The sequence below is a fragment of the Macaca nemestrina genome, chromosome 13, assembly GCF_043159975.1.
Source record: "Macaca nemestrina isolate mMacNem1 chromosome 13, mMacNem.hap1, whole genome shotgun sequence".
In the NCBI taxonomy this organism is placed as follows: domain Eukaryota; kingdom Metazoa; phylum Chordata; class Mammalia; order Primates; family Cercopithecidae; genus Macaca; species Macaca nemestrina.
In genome coordinates, this window is record NC_092137.1 from 17,924,381 (window position 1) to 17,941,961 (window position 17,581).

Consider the following 17,581-nt stretch of genomic DNA (forward strand, 5'->3'; position numbering starts at 1 on the left):
CCTCAGGAAATTTACAATCCTGGCAGCAGGCAAAAGGGAAGCCAGCATGTCTTACATGGCAGAGTAGGAGAGAGAGAGAGAGTGAAGGGGGAGATGCTACACACTTTGAAAGAACCAGGTCTCATGAGAACTCTATCACGAGATAGCACTTGGGGGATGATGCTAAGCCATTAGAAACCACCTCCATGATCCAGCCACCAGGCTCCACCTCCAACACACAGGATCACAATTCAACATGAGATTTAGGTGGGGACAGAGAGCCAAACCATATCAGGTGGACTCCACTTGAACCTTTGAGCTACATATTACCTCTGCTATGAAGCTTCTCCAGCTAAGGTCACTGCTTTTTTCTCAGTAATCCCAAAGATGCTTGACTGACCTCTCACATAGCATGCCTCACGTTGGATTATTAGATTATAAAAAGGAAGAAGGTGGGGGAAGTCTATGTAGTGGAGAGAACCTGGACTTTGGAATTAATTCAACCTGGGTTTAAATCTTGGCTCCACCATTTACCTATTATGTACCTAGAGAGTCTGAGAGCAGTACCCATTTTTCTATCCAGCTACCATATAGTGTTGGAAGGACTGAATGACATAATGTGTAAAGGCATCCAGTAGTATCAGGTGGGGACTCAGTATATGACAGTCTCCTTTTATTTGTATCATCTGTTCTGAGGAAGCATCATTGCATTGGGTGAGGATCAAAAGCTGTTATTTTCTCTCTGAGAAATGGACCTGGTGCATCCTGATTAGTGTCAGAACTAAAAACAGGCCACGTGCTCACCCAGTATAGACAATCTATGGAAAGATAATTATAGATTAGGGCCACATGGGGACTGTCTGTGAGGGGAAGGAGGAGATGGGGGTGGAGCGCATTTGTGTCAGGAAACTGATAGTGCAATGACCATAAAGAGGTTTTCCCAAGTCAGGTGCTTTTCATGTGGATGTTCCTGAAACACCATCTCATGAAGTGTAATGATATCTTTAAGATATAAGGTACTTAAGCACAGGGAGATAATTATATCCTCTTGATTGTCCACATCCAAACATAGGGAGTAGGGCTTTCTCTTAAAGGAGTAAAACATTGATACGCAAAGGGAAACTCACATCCTTTGTAAGAGCTGAGCTGAGCCCCCTTTGATGTGTGCATTGGGGGCATGACCAAGCCCCAGGGATGGGAAGGGATGAGCTTCAAGCCTGGCAGCAACTAGCCTATCACATCTGAATTGAGTTTTCCCAAACATGAAGAGCCTGTGCTTGAATCTCTGGAGATGCTTATATTATGTAAGTGAGCTAAATTGCATTGTATTTTGGGGGGCAAGGTTGGGAAGTACAGTTTGAATGCTTAATGAACACAGAAATGGCAATTAGCGTTCATAAAAATTATATTGTCATCTTTTCTCTTTCCTAAAGAAAATGGGTTCCCAAAATCCTGAGGTTTTAGGGGGAAAATCTGTTTTGTGTTGATTTTCTTCTGATCATAATGCATAATAATGTATTCATTTTTATTGCATTTCCTGCTTTGCTTTTAATGTAGCCCATCATCCTGGAAAGGGCAGATTAAAAATAAGCTTGGCCGGGCACGGCAGGACAGAGTGCTAATATCATCTTGTGCTCTTTCCAGGTGCAGCCTGATCTTCCTCGTCTCCCTTGCCAGCCAGCACTCTGCCTCCTGTATCCACCATGGTGTTTGGTGAGTTTTTCCATCGCCCTGGACAGGACGAGGAACTTGTCAACCTGAATGTGGGGGGCTTTAAGCAGTCTGTTGACCAAAGCACCCTCCTGCGGTTTCCTCACACCAGACTGGGGAAGCTGCTTACTTGCCATTCTGAAGAGGCCATTCTGGAGCTGTGTGATGATTACAGTGTGGCTGATAAGGAATACTACTTTGATCGGAATCCCTCCTTGTTCAGATATGTTTTGAATTTTTATTACACGGGGAAGCTGCACGTCATGGAGGAGCTGTGCGTGTTCTCATTCTGCCAGGAGATCGAGTACTGGGGCATCAACGAGCTCTTCATTGATTCCTGCTGCAGCAATCGCTACCAGGAACGCAAAGAGGAAAACCACGAGAAGGACTGGGATCAGAAAAGCCATGACGTGAGTACCGACTCCTCGTTTGAAGAGTCGTCTCTGTTTGAGAAAGAGCTGGAGAAGTTTGACACACAGCGATTTGGCCAGCTCCGTAAGAAAATCTGGATCAGAATGGAGAACCCAGCACACTGCCTGTCTGCTAAGCTTATCGCTATCTCCTCCTTGAGCGTGGTGCTGGCCTCCATCGTGGCCATGTGCGTTCACAGCATGTCGGAGTTCCAGAATGAGGATGGAGAAGTGGATGATCCAGTGCTGGAAGGAGTGGAGATCGCGTGCATTGCCTGGTTCACCGGGGAGCTTGCCGTCCGGCTGGCTGCCGCTCCTTGTCAAAAGAAATTCTGGAAAAACCCTCTGAACATCATTGACTTTGTCTCCATTATTCCCTTCTATGCCACGTTGGCTGTAGACACCAAGGAGGAAGAGAGTGAGGATATTGAGAACATGGGCAAGGTGGTCCAGATCCTACGGCTTATGAGGATTTTCCGAATTCTAAAACTTGCCCGGCACTCAGTAGGACTTCGGTCTCTAGGTGCCACACTGAGGCACAGCTACCATGAAGTTGGACTTCTGCTTCTCTTCCTCTCTGTGGGCATTTCCATTTTTTCTGTGCTTATCTACTCTGTGGAGAAAGATGACCACACATCCAGCCTCACCAGCATCCCCATCTGCTGGTGGTGGGCCACCATCAGCATGACAACCGTGGGCTATGGAGACACCCACCCAGTCACCTTGGCGGGGAAGCTCATCGCCAGCACGTGCATCATCTGTGGCATTTTGGTGGTGGCCCTTCCCATCACCATCATCTTCAACAAGTTTTCCAAGTACTACCAGAAGCAAAAGGACATTGATGTGGACCAGTGCAGTGAGGATGTACCAGAGAAGTGTCATGAGCTACCTTACTTTAACATTAGGGATATTTATGCACAGCGGATGCATGCCTTCATTACCAGTCTCTCTTCTGTAGGCATTGTGGTGAGCGATCCCGACTCCACAGACGCTTCAAGCATTGAAGACAATGAGGACATTTGTAACACCACCTCCTTGGAGAATTGCACAGCAAAATGAGCGGGGGTGTTTGTGCCTGTTTCTCTTATCCTTTCCCGACATTAGGTTAACACAGCTTTATAAACCTCAATGGGTTCGTTAAAATCATTTAATTCTCAGGGTGTACCTTTCAGCCATAGTTGGACATTCATTGCTGAATTCTGAAATGATAGAATTGTCTTTATTTTTCTCTGTGAGGTCAATTAAATGCCTTGTTCTGAAATTTATTTTTTACGAGAGAGTTGTGATATGGTTTTGGAATATAAGACAAATGGCATTGGGTGGGGTTTGTGGCTACAGCTTATGCATCATTCTGTGTTTGTCATTTACTCACATTGAGCTAACTTTAAATTACTCATGAGTAGAATCAGAGGTCCAGCTGACTGAGACGACATGCATGTGAGATCCACAAAATGAGACAATGCATGTCAATCCATGCTCATGTTCTAAACATGGAAACTAGGAGCCTAATAAACTTCCTAATTCAGTATGGAGAATGTCTTGGTTGTGTGTTTTTATGTTGAGTAACTACATTTTAGTATGTTCAGGATTGGTTTGGAAGAAAAATGTTCTTTCTGGAGTACCAAGAGCCCTCCTTTCTTTACGTTTTGAATTTTGGGTATGTACCAAGCATATGCTAACTCTTTTTTCAGTAGACTTGATGGGAGTTGGCAGATAGAAGAACATGTCCATGACTAAATTGTGCTCTCCAGCATAAACTGATTAAACATGTAGGTGTTTGGGACACCCTCCAAATTGGCATATATGAATGAAGCGTGTGCCCTTACAGATATTTCTTCAGTATATATTTTGAATTTTATAATAATGTATACTGCTAAGACAAAATCTCATTACCTAAAAAATGTTGCAGAGCAGAGTAAACCTACACATTCACAGGCAGGAATACTTTCAGTGAATGGAAGAAGGGAGAAATGTTGTACAAACACACAGATGTGATTCATTATGACCAGAGGAGTGAAACTTAAATCTCTGGAAAAAGCTATGCCAGCAGCTATAAAATGAGCCAACATTTTCCAATAGCCGTAGAGATGGTAATTTCTGCATCTCGTGTAGAAACTTCTCACAAGGAAAGAAGACATACCTATGCATTTTCAGACAGTGGCAGAGCAATTCTATCCCATGTGGAGAGAATTTAGCTAAAGAGTTAATTTTGGAGACGTGTGGAGACTCTCATGCATGCCACCAGGGGCTGGTTATGGGATTCTTTACCTGAAATCTTCCCAATGGAAGAGCCACGTGGATTTGTTATGTTTGTAGATGCATTTCATTGAAAGAAGGGCGTTTTCAGATATAGGTAACTCTTTGACTCATCACTCCTCTTAATGTTTCTATGGCTTCTGAGATGGATATAACTAAACAGTGTTTATGGCCACTTTTAAATCTGGAGGTTTATTACATGCATGTGTGTTACCCCCTGCTCATTAAAAAAATCTTTTCTCCAAAATGCATTTTTGATATTGGAGTAACTATAGTTTTGAGGCACAGCAATAGAATTTGGGATCTTGTTTTATCAAAGATTTTCTAATTAGTGGTGAGGTAACTGAAGACTGCTTATGTAATAATAGTAACAGTAGTAATAGTAATAACAACAGCAGCAATAATAATGTAATAATAAGCTAACTGTATAATTGCATTTATTTATTACAACACCCCGGAAGAAAAGTTTGTTACTGTTCCCATTTTAAAATGAGAAACCAAGGTTTGCAGGGAAAGTGACTTGCATAAGTTCAAGGCATGAGGAAACTAAGGTTTGCAGGGAAAGTGGCTTGCGAAAGTTCAAGAGTCAGCAGTGGGCTTGGGCTCTGGACCCAGGAGGCTGACTCCAGGGCCTGTGCTTTTCACTACCCCCTGCTCTGCCGTGTTAGGGAGTGGATTTAAGGAAACATCAGAACAGAGTGCATCTGAAGGGACAAAGAGCCACAAATGCTGTCAAACTTTGACTTTTTAAGGATGTGAGCTGAAAGGGGGAAATGCTGGCTTATGTATCTTTCCTTTCCTAATCCAGAAATCAGACACATTTGTTTACAGAGACAGTTTTCTAGAATGCCCCTTGAAGCTGGAACAGGCTCTGAGGATCCGTCCTTGAGGACACTGCATGGCAGACAAAGCATAAACTGTGGCTCTGTAAGAGCCTAGAAATGTCCCTTCGCTGGTGAGAGCAAGTAGATTAAGGGGAGCTTTGATAGTTGGACCTGTGTAGGAACTGGGTTTCTGCCTGTGTCTCATATTAATTGCTGGAGAGCGGCTTGCTATGTGGCATGAGTGGCGATGGTGGCTTCCCTCTGGGCTTGGCCAGCTGCAAACCCTTCCCTCAACTCCTTCTCAGCCCAATCCCTGCCATACTCTTCAGTTAGAATCCCTGCCACATCCCTAGGCCTCCATGCCACAAATTGCAGTGCCTTGTTGTGTTTATTTTAGCCTCTCTGAGTTTCACCACTATCCACAAAGGGCTCCTCTTCTTCATTCCCACATGGTGACATGCTGGGTTCCTTCTTTCTCCAAGGCTTGAGTCAGTGGCTGAACACGCACTCGCAGGGATGCTGGCTGGGGACTGAGGCACTGCCTGTTTCTGTGTTGACTGGTCCTGGGTATCAGGGTTCATTTGTGGGAGACCTGACCACTTGAGGAGTTTTATCCTGCAATTCTTTCCAGTTCTTTCTTCTTGTCCTGCGACTGCTTTTTCTCCTTCCAGTTCCTCAGATCTGTTTTCATCCACAGCAGTTCTTTATGGAGGTTTGGAAGGCCATTGACTCCCCAGGCACCTGTCCCACCTGAGTCAATTTTCTCTTTCCCATTCCCTCTGCCCTGGAGATTGTTTCAACTTCCGCTTGTTTTCATTCAGCATTTCCTGAGCGCTTGCTCTGGTGTATGTTCAGGGCAGCCTCCGGGAATAGCAGACTGAGACTCCATCCTTATCCTCTGGGGGCCTTCAGGCCAACAGGAAACAGGGGTCAATTGACTCACCTCTTTCTCTCTCTGTTTGGAGAGAGAGAGCAAAGAGAGAAGAGGCTTCCTGGAGGAGGTGACACCTGAGCTGTTTGGGGCGCTAGTCTCTGAGTCTGGTGATCTGGTGAGTTCAGTTTGATGTTAGAGATAAAACCTTCACTGATACTGAGCAGGCGGAGTCTGTTGCCTCCCAGATCCCACTTTCCAGCCATATACACTACTAATCTCTGCCTCTGGGGCTTCTCTTTTCTCCCCTTTTGCTGACCACCCTACTTCCGTTAAAAGATCTTTCACCTTTAGATGTACTGATCTCTCTCTCTCTCTTTTTTTTTTTTTTTTTTCCCTGTAGAGGTTTAAATATGCAGATATAGGTAACTTTGTGACTTTACTTGCTCTTCCTGTGTTTTTTTTTATTGTTTGTTTTTGGTCCTCAATTGCTTGTGTACATGCCTGAAATCTCCCTCAAGTGTTTATTTTGTATTTAACTCAGAGTTTTAGGGGCACTTGCTATTGTTTCTGTCTGGATAGTTATGGTGGGCCCTTGTCTTGGGGCTTCTATGCTGTGAGACTGCTGTTCTGTTTTATAGAGGCTGATTAATGTTGCTGGAGAATCTGTAACTAATGTTCAGAAATGGGTAATTTGTACCATATGGAACTGCCAATATCTATCACTTTTTGATTGAGAATAACAGCAGTTTCAATATGGTTCAATTTATTGTTAAAGGTTTGCTTCATGTTAGCACAAAGGTATTTCTCAAGTTCTTAGACAAGCTTGTAACAGGTCCTATCTACTACATGTCCATGTCTGGTTTAAGGAAGAAGTGGGCACCAGGATGCCTGGGGATTTACGACTAGCACCAGGGTGTGCTGGCTGGGTGAGTAGGAGATGGGGGAGAACCTCTCTGAGCTTGTTTTCTTAGATTTGAGATGAATATATTAATTGCTGGAATTTTTTTTTTTTTTTTGAGACGGGGTCTCGCTTTGTCACCCAGGCTGGAGTGCAGTGGCCAGATCTCAGTTCACTGCAAGCTCCGCCTCCCGGGTTCACGCCATTCTCCTGCCTCAGCCTCCCGCGTAGCTGGGACTACAGGCGCCCGCCACCATGCCTGGCAATTTTTTGTATTTTTAGTAGAGACAGGGTTTCACCGTGTTAGCTAGGGTGGTCTCAATCTCCTGACCTCACCATCCGCCCATCTCAGCCTCCCAAAGTGCTGGGATTATAGGCGTGAGCCACCGTGCCCAGCCCAATTGCTGGAATTCTTTATATCCCTGACACTTGTATAATTTGCTTTGTTACTGCAAAATGGCTAGTTCCCTTCTAACTTGGCTTTCATTATAAATGTGCATAGCAAAAACCGATTTAAGCTACTTTCTGATTTTTCTTATCTTCTCAGTAGAATCCTAACCAATGAGGTTTTACTTCCTGTTGTTGATGGCCCAAGGGATTGACTACCTTAAAACTTAGGCTATTAAAAACATTTGCAAAGATCATTTATTTCCCTGTGTCTGGTGGCGAGGAGTGAAGGCCCCTAAAATGCTGGAATGATATTGGGTGAAAACCTCTTGAACTTCAAAAAGTGCATGATTTTCGTTTGCTTTTAAATTACCTGGTGGCTTAACTTTGTTCATTTTCAGCATCTGCTGCTTTGTCCTTCTCAGGAAGAATGCCAAAGCATTTAAGAACACAGGAAAAAGAGGAGGGGTGAGCTGAGAGAGAGAAAACTCACAGGTCCTTGATGTCTAAGCACTGCTTAAAGCTATGGAATGTGACAGTCTGGCCCCACTCCCATTTTATAGATGAGGAAAAGGAATGACTTACCTAAGTAAGGCATGTGATATAGTTTGGATCTGTGTCCCGGCTCAAATCTCATGTTTAATTGTAATCCTCAATGCTGGAGGCAGGGCCTGGAGGGAGGTGTTTGGATCAGGGGATTGGATCTCACATGCCTTGGTGCTGCCTTTATGATAGTTCTTGCAAGATCTGGTCATTTAAAAGCATGTGGCACCGCCCCCTGCACTGCCTTGCTTGCTCCTGCCTTTGCCATGTGATGTGTCCATTCCTGCTTTGCTTTCTGCCTTGACTGTAAGCTTCCTGAGGCCTCCCTAGAAGCCAAGCAGATGCCAGGACTATGCTTCCTGTAAAGCCTGCAGAACTGTGAGCCAATTAAACATCCTTTCTTTATAAATTACCCAGTCTCAGACATTTCTTTACAGCAGTGCAAGAATGGCCTAATACAATATGCCATGCAGCAACAGAGACCAAATCCAGACTAGAATACAGACACAGCACTCTCCCTCCCTCCCTCCCTGCCCCCTTCTTATCGCCTCCCTTTTGCCTCCCCTCCCCTTCCTCCTCTCCCTGTCCTCCCCTCCCCTGCCTCCCCATCTCCCCTTGGCTCCCCTCCTCTTTGATGCCCTCCTTTCCTTTCTCCCTCCCTCTCCTCCTTGCTTTTATTATAAAAGAGTGTAAATATATACAGCAGTTGCAAGAATAGTACCATATACTTTCCTGTGACCATCACCAGCTTCAACAGCTATCAACTCCTGAGAAACTTGTTTCATCTCTGTGACTCATTTCCTCTTCTCCCCAGTTTATTTTGAAGCAAGTCTCAATCATATCATTTAATCCATAAATACTTCACAAAGTATCTTTAAAAGAGCAGTCTTTTTCTAAACATGATTGCAATGCCATTAGTAAAACTAAAAATTAATGATGACTCCTTAATGCGATGAAATAGCCAGACTTAGTATTGTCTAACCATCACTTTCTAGTTACATGGCATTTCTGAACACCTGGTTTGAGTAGGAATTTCTACAAATGTTATGCTGAAGAGTCACAGGAATGTAGTGAGCCTCAAAAAGTAATTGAAATGATGTCTGCTTAGATTCTCAACATATTCTCAGTTTTTCAAGACCTCCAGCGGCTGAGAGAACACACCTTACCCCTTACATTTGACTTAAATGTTGCTAATGGCAGTTTCAAGTCCATTTGTCCTTATTTCACACTTACTGAAGGTAGAACCAATTACTAACTGCCCTCTGAATGATCAATGTCTTGAGTTCTTCAAGTTATTCGGTTTCCATTTAGAGCTCCCTTCTGCTGCTGTAAAGAATCCCTGTTTTTAAACTTTTACGCAGTTTTTTTTTTCCAGGAAAGTAGGAGAAGAAAGAGAAAATATTTATTCGGTGCTACCCAATTTAATCAACATCCAAGTGTGGTAGGTGTTTTAGTAGAGAGCTTAAATGACTTTCATAAGAGTATTAGTTTCAGATGGCTGCTGTGACAAATTATCACAAACTTAGTTGCTGAAAAGATGAAAAATTTACCTTCTTCCAGTTCTGGAGGCCAGAAGTTTGAACTGAATCTTAGGAGCTAAACCTAAGGAGTTGGTAGGGCTGGTTCTGGCTGGAGGCTGTGGGGGTAGAATCTGGACCTTGCCTCTTCTAGCTTATGATGGCTGCTGGCACTCCTTGGCTTGTAGCCACATCATTCCAATCTCTGCCTCCACAGTCTCATTGCCTTCTCTTCTGTGTCACATCTTCGTCTGCCTCTCTTATAAGGACACTTGTGATTACATTTAGGCCCCACTGGATAATCCAGGGTACTCTTCCCACATTAAGATCCTCAATTTAATCACATCCTCAAAGTCATTTGTTGATATAACATTCACAGTTTCCAGGGATTACAACATGAATGTCTTCAGGGGCCATTATTCAGCCTACTGCACCAAAGTTACACAGCTACAAGGTTTAATGTTAATGTACCAATGTATTACAACTTACTGGTTGGGAAAAAGGGACAGTGGACAGAAGCATGCCTTTTTGCATCAAACTTAAGTTCTAATCCTAGTTTTGTCTGTGATCATGGGCAAGCACTTTAACCTCTCTGAGCCTCAGTCTTCTCATCTGTGTATGGGGATGATATCAGTCTTCTCATAGGGCTAGTGTAAGGATGAAATTGGCTAATCTATATAAAGTATCTGGTGCAGTGCCTGGCATATAGTACACATTCCATAAATGAGCTCCCATATTATTATAATGCAAGACCCCCTTTGGCTTATCTTATGTGGTACCCATGCAGAACCAGGTATTTTCTGTTTGCAATATATTAATGAAACCAAAAACAATTCGATGTCAAAACATTTACAGTAGTGAATAGAAGGGTAATTTATGAAGTATTATTGTGTGAAAAGACGATGAGAATTTTGAATTAAGAAATAAAAATCTAAAATAGCAGAATCATAGAACATATTGGAGCAACTTTTAAGTGAAATTTGTAAAGGTTTTTGCAAAACAAAAAATGTCACTGATTGGCAAGGGATTTGAAGATGAGAAGGAGCACTGGGTCTGGAGTTGGAATACTTTCTTCTTTTTTTTTTTTTTTTGAGACAGAGTCTCGCTCTGTCACCCAGGCTGGAGTGCAGTGGCGTCATCTCAGCTCACTACAACCTCTGCCTCCCAGGTTCAAGTGATTCTTGTGCCTCAGCCTCCCAAAGTAGCCGAGATTACAGGTGCATACCACCACACTGGCTAATTTTTGTATTTTTAGTAGAGATGGGGTTTCACCTTGTTGGCCAAGCTGGTCTTGAACTCCTGGCCTCAAGTGATCTGCCTGCCTCAGCCTCCCAAAGTGCTGAGATTACAGGTGTGAGCCACTGGACCCAGCCGAGAATACCTGTTTGTGTTCCAGATCTGTTTATTTCTCTCTAGCTGGGCATGGGGAAACTACTTACCTTAGCTTTCTAAGCTTCAGTGTCTTAATGTATGAAAAGGAAAGAACAAGATCATGGCTGTAAATATGTAAAAATTATTCAAGTATGTCCCATAAACACTTCATAGTAAGGAGCCATCGGGGTCCCTCTTCCCTGATGAGAAAGATGAAGAGGTGAAGCAACTACATGTGTGTCCACGATGGACTTTATTACATCATTAAAAAAAAATCAATGAGCAGAACATTTGTTTCCTGAAGCATTGTGTAGCTTTATTTGAAGATAGCTTTCTTTCCAAATGAATCCTGCCAGATACCAGCATGAGTATACATTTTACTGCAAAGTTCCATGGTGCTGTAAGGCCAGCTGTATGAAGCACACACAGAGCTCTTTTTCCAGTAGCAATTATCTGATGAAATTGTGCCTTGTTGCAGCAGACAAGCCAGCTATATTCCCATTGGAGTAGGGAGCACGTGCTCTGGTATTTATAAACTGTAAAAACTGTTTGTCAGCATGCACAGCACATGCATTCATCCCTGAGTGCTGGCAAGAAATAGTCTCATTGTTTCTGAAGAGCTAATGATGGATTTATAAATTCTGTCAGCAAATCTACTGCTGCAAGGGATTCTCTCTATAGATGATGTTGACTCCAGCATGTGCCATTTTAATCGTGGACTGAGTATGTTTAAGGCCCTGGGTCAGACAGTTGGCCCATTCTTTTCTGAGCCAACCCCAACAGATTCCAGATGCAAAGGAAGAGTCATGGTGCAAGGTGTATGGTGTCATAGAGGAGACGAAACATGGAAAGTCAGCACATTCAGAATCCTCAGCTTCACCCTTCACTGCCTAGCAAGAAAAAGATTTCAGAACCATTACAGACACCATCTTGCCCCATTGCTGGGGTCTGCACAAGCCAAAACTTTAGAATCCTTTCCAGGATCCTGCTGTTGGCTTTGCTGGGGATGGGTGCAGGAATGGTTCATGTTTCCTTAAAACCTTTGTCTCTGGGCCAGTCAGACAGCCTAGCAGCCCATAGAAGTGAGCTGTAACCCTCTACAGGGTTCACAGCAGTATACCCAGACTCTCTTCATTGGCCTTTTCTGCTTCCGTTGGATCGGGTATAATCTGGTTCTTGACTCTCAGCTTTGGTTTTTGTCCACCATCTGCCTTTGTGTCTTGGCAAATCATCTCTCTATTCATTACTCCAGTTACCACTCATACCCTCCATCTATGTGTTTCTGCATTTTAGAGCATTTTCATGTAAGCCTACCCCAGGATAGCCTCTAAGGACAAGCCGAAGTCTCAGCCAGCTGGGGTTTAGTCCAACTTCTTGAAAGCCCCGCAGAGAGAAAGACCTGGATGTTTCAGGCTGTTCATGACCTCAGGTGACTGACAGGCCTGATCAGACTCCATTCTAAGCTTCTTAGTAAGAGTTATCAACTCCCACTGGAAGCTTGGGGTCATTTCAACATAAGATACTGCGTGATATTTAATAGGATTTTAAATGAACCGTGCTTTACTTGTGTATTCCTGGAACCTCCAGTATAATTGCTGCTCTTTTAATCAGTCAGCCCCAGTGGCTCTTGGTAGATTGTCCAGAAGGGACTTTGTAGAGTTGTATGGTCATTTGTGACAGCTTCCCAGCGGAGTTGGGAAGGACCCTATAGCTTTTACTGTGAGTGATTGATTGTCCTTGAGGATCAGATTATTTTTATGGTTTTGTCTCATATCCAATTTCATTTGTTCAATAAAAATATATTAAAGGCTACTCTATGTTATGTTCCATTATATTATATATTTATGCTCTGATATAGTGGTGAAAAAAACCCCACAGTTCCTGCTTATAAGATACTCATAGTCTGATGGGATGGACATCCAGGGCTGGGGTGCTTAAGGGTAGCAGAAAAGGAACACAGGCCTTGGAGGTCAGACCTTCGTTCAGAGTCTGGCTTCACCACTTACTTGCTCTGTGACCACAGTCAGGTTACTTAACCTCTCTGAAGCCTCCATTTTTCTCAACTGTACAAAGGGGACTAAGGCCCATTTTACAAGGCTGAGATAACACACATTAAGGACACATTGTAGGTGCTCAAAAAAGGTTACTCTCCTCCTTTTTTTTGTTGACTAATATTGCATTCTTGGCTAAGGTTTTATTACATAAGTGGAATTGAAACCTTGACATCAGTTTAGTGAATCTGAATAGAGTAGACAGTTGGTGATTGAGATTTACAATGACTTGCTCCCCTCTCATTCTTTGCTGATAAACTCATATTGGCATATCAGTATGATATTAAGTTCCAGTGCTGCTCTGAGGTCAAGAGCATCCTCTACCCTTGACAGGTTGCTTGTACAGACCTTTTCCCTCTTCCCCTCATGATCTGTGTATCATGAGTCAGGAGACCCCTGAGTCTTGGGAGCTTCCTCGAGCAGTTCCAGACTTGCTGACATTTATGAATTAATATTGCCTTATCAAACAATGAAGCATTCTAAAAACAACATAGGCCCCACATAACTGCCTCACAAACCAGTATTTTAGTACTGAAGTATCACCATATTCCATGAAAGTTTTGGCAGGGGTTTCCCTTCCTCACTGGGCACCCAATGTCTACAATGCCATTGCACAGGTTTGTCCTGGGACAAACAGCCATCATTTCTGATGGTTAAATGTTTCAATCCATCTCAAGAAACTGCCTGCAATCAGCAGATCTAATAAAGCTGGAGTTTTAAAAATAGTTTGGATACATTGGAATGTGCTGTTGCAATTGGAATAGAAACTGTACAATAATATTATATATATGCCTGACATTGTTTTAAGTGCTTTATCTAAATTAACTTATTTAATTCTTACAACAAGACCATGAAGTAAGTGCTGTTAGTGTCCTCATTTTATCATTTAGGAGACTGAAGAACCAAGGGAGTTATAAAACATGCCCAAAGTCATGCAGCTAGGAACTGGGGAGCTAGGAATTGAACCCAGGCAGTTTGAGCTCAGAAGTCATGCTTCAACCTGTACTACAGTATACAAGCTCAAAACTATGTTTTAAAAAGCTAGTTTTATTTTATTTTTAATTGACAAATAATAATTGAACATTCAATACTAATGTAAGTCATTGACTAATGGTCATTTAGAGATTTAATTGAAAAAATTTTGATTATCTCAAGAGGCTGAGTTTTTGACGTTTACCAGTAGTATGGCCTCAAATTTGTAAGCTGAGAAGTGATTACTCATTATTTCTTGACATTCCTGTTATTACTGAGACCCTGCTATGTGGAAAGGACTTTCTTGGCTACTGGTGAGAAGAGTGGGGAATTATCATTAAACATGATCTTGTCAAGAACTGTGAAAGATCTGAGGTTTTCCCTGCTTGCATGGTTGTAAGTTAGTCTGCTATAGATTCATGGAAGCTGGGAAAGGCACATGGTTTCTGGGTTGTAATAAACAACAGGCACTTCATTACAGCAATAGCAGTAACCAGAGTATTGGCATTTATGCTTGTTCTCTGAGCCTCAGTTCCAGCTCATTCCAAAAGAAATTTGGGGTGGTTACAGAATTGATCAGGACTCTCTGGAATAGAGGTGACAGAAACAGGAAGATAAGAATGATTAGGGCTGGGAAGGGAGGCTCACGCCTGTAATCCCAGCACTTTGGGAGGCCAAGACGGGTGGATCATTTGAGGTCAGGGGTTTGAGACAAGCCTGACTAAAACGGTGAAACCCCATCTCTACTAAAAAAACAAAAATTAGCTGGGTGTGGCGGCACGTGCCTATAATCCCAGCTACTCAGGAGGCTGGGGTGGAAGAATCACTTGAACTCAGGAGGCGAAGGTTGTAGTGAGCTGGAGATTGCACCACTGCACTCCAGCCTTGGTGACAGAGTGAGACTACATCTCAAAAAAAAAAAAAAAAAAAGACTTAGATGAGAAAAAATGTGGCAAATGTGAAATAAGTTGGAAAATATGCATAGCTATATATTTAAAAATATATATTATTTAATTATTTGTGCTCTGACTTGTTTTAGGAGGGTTTTTAAAGTAGTTTCAAAGATATGTCCATCTAATATGACAAAATGAAAATAACTAGAATATATGCATTTATGTGCTGACTGCTTCCCCAAAGGACTTTGTTAAACTTAGGAATTGAAAAACAAATACCAGGAAATTAATAGTAAAATGAACAAAAAAAACAAACAAAAAAACCAAAAAGGAATTCACAGAAGAAAAATTGGATAGAGCCCCAAATTCTAAATGTGTGGTTTCCATGCACAGTGACTGGCCCTAGGATCTATCCTGGGATCTGTCCTGACCCTTTGTTTCACATGCACAAAAACTGAGGGCAAACTTGAAACACCTGAGCCCGGTCTTCTGCAATCATCCAGCTTTGCCTACTTTACTTCTGATCAGGTCCTCTTCTGTCTCTGCCCTGACTCTCGACTTTGACTCCTCTTTTTAGTTCTGCTCCTGCCCTGTGGTTTCTGCATTGGACACTGTCCTCCCATGGTGACCTCAGCAAAGCATTTCTCAGGATGTTGGCTCAGGGCTGCTCTAGCACTTTTCCTGACTGCCACAACTTGTGTGCATGGAACCCAAATCCCCATATGGACAGGTACTGTCTGGGTTAATGGGACACACTGCACCAACTGTTGGCCCCATACCCACTGCAGTTGACTACTTTGCTCGGTTGTTTGTTTTGCATAAGTATCTGTTTCACCCAGTTGGCTACCTGTCAGTGTGGAGCCTGGGCTTTCTGTCCTTCATGTCTTCTCTGACTGTGTATCAGACTACTTTATGCATGTTTGATGGTTTCAAGAAGTTGCCAGCTGGCTTCTTAATTTGTTGGTAGGACACTGTGCTAGCACACCCAGGGACAGTCATAAAGTAGTCTCAATTTTCTGATAAATAAAATATTTAAATGCAGGAGGGTTTACTTCTCAGCTGTAACATCACAACAACAACAACATCAATGTCACAAGCAATAACAGCAACCATATCATCTTCAAGTTTTGAGCATTCCTGTGGTAGACACTTTGCTCATTCTCAAAAAATCCCATGAGTAAAGAATAATTTTTAGCACCATTCTATAGAGAATGGATTTAGATACAGACAGTTTAGGTGATTTTCCCCAAGTCGAATGAATGGCAAATTAAGTAGGATTAAACCTGAGTCTTCCTGACTTCGAAGACCAGATTTCCCCACACTGCTACCTCCATTTTATTCAGTGGCATCCATGATGGCCAAGGGACAGTTGCCAGGAAAAATCAGGGGGATCTCATTTGGGGTCATCATGTGACAAACACCTCAATCTCTCAACACTTTCCACCTCCAAATTGCTAATGAGTAAGTCCTTATTCAAAATGGAAGCTTTTTGTAAACTGATTGTTTGATCTTAGTGATCACCTCATACCACCACCAATTCACTTAACAAAGTCATTTGTAAGTCTATCAGCTTTGTTCTGAAAAACAAAAACAAAATAGCTGATTAAACTCGTGAGCATGGCATTAAAAAACAAATAAAGTGGAAGCTTCTGCTGCAACACTAGTCATAATCCATAGCAATTTACTTATACCATCACCTATTTTGCCTTCTTTCTATCCTGGGGAGAGAAAGTCAGTCTTCCTCAAAGTCAGCCTCATCACTTATTTCTATCCATTGTTTATTTGTTTGTCATTAATTCACTCAATATTTATTGATCGTCTCCTGGGTGCCAGATGTGGTGCCAGGCTCTGGAAATTAACTGTGGTTTGTCCTTTCATGCCAGTCCTTCTACTGTCTTCAACCTTTTGTGTGTGTACCATCCCCTTTCCTGTCACTTATACCCACTCCCTCTTTTGCTGGTTTAACTCAACCTATAAAAATGCCCAAATCATTTTCATCCTCTTCCACTGCTTTCTTTTTATCACCTTCATTCTGTTCTTCTAAGCCAAGCTTCCAAAGAATTGCCTATAATTATAGCTTTCCCTTCCTGTCTGCACATTCACTTGTAATCCCCATGGTCTGAAACTGCCCTTATCAAAGTCACTCCATTGAACACTTCTGCGTCCACACCATCCTGGGCCTCTCAGTCACCTTGGACAGTGTTGGCTCTTCCCTCCTTCTGGAAGTGATTCCTTGGTGTCTTTGACCTTGTTCTCTGGATCTTTATAATCCTGAACATTCTGTCTCTGTCTTCCTAAAAGCTTGTTCAGTCTTTACCCATAGCTGAAGTACGGACTCTTTGCAAGCTTCCCTCTGGTCCACCGCTTTTCTTTCTCTGCTCTTTTTTTGTTGTGCCATTGCATCCACTCATGCAGCAGTGGCAGACAGGCATTTATATTTCAGTTTTTGCTTGTTTCCCTGAGTTTCAGATAGACAAAAAATCCTGTGGAACCCCACCACTGGGATGTTCCACAACAAGTCTTAAACTGAGCTCATCATCTTCCCTAGATGGTGATCCTATGGTCTTGTCTGTTTCAGGGGATGGCAGCACATCCATGCTGTCACTCCAGTCAGATGCCCAGAAACCACTTCTCAAGTCAGGTTTTCCCTTCCCTTCCCTTCCCTTCCCTTCCCTTCCCTTCCCTTCCCTTCCCTTCCCTTCGCTTCCCTTCCCTTCCCTCCTTGCTTCCTCCCTCCCTCCCTCATCCCTCTCCTTCCTTCCCTCCCTCTCTCCCTCTACTTCCTCCCCTCCCTCTCTCCCTTCCCTTCCCTCCTTGCTTCCTCCCTCCCTCATCCCTCTCCTTCCTTCCCTCCCTCTCTCCCTCTACTTCCTTCCCTCCCTCTCTCCCTTCCCTT

General features: G+C 42.9%; 1 protein-coding gene across 3 annotated transcripts in view; it reads left to right on the forward strand.

Annotated features, from left to right (window-relative positions):
- LOC105479898 (potassium voltage-gated channel modifier subfamily S member 3) overlaps positions 1-3,364 on the forward strand; it is a 56,817-nt gene extending 53,453 nt beyond the window's left edge. For all 3 annotated transcript variants that reach the window (XM_011738223.2, XM_011738222.3, XM_011738221.2), the window contains exon 3: positions 1,624-3,364. In XM_011738223.2, the coding sequence (XP_011736525.1) occupies positions 1,683-3,158 (1,476 nt within the window). In that variant the 5' untranslated portion in view covers positions 1,624-1,682 and the 3' untranslated portion in view covers positions 3,159-3,364. The remainder of the gene's footprint in view (positions 1-1,623) is intronic.
- The last annotated feature ends 14,217 nt before the right edge of the window (positions 3,365-17,581 follow it).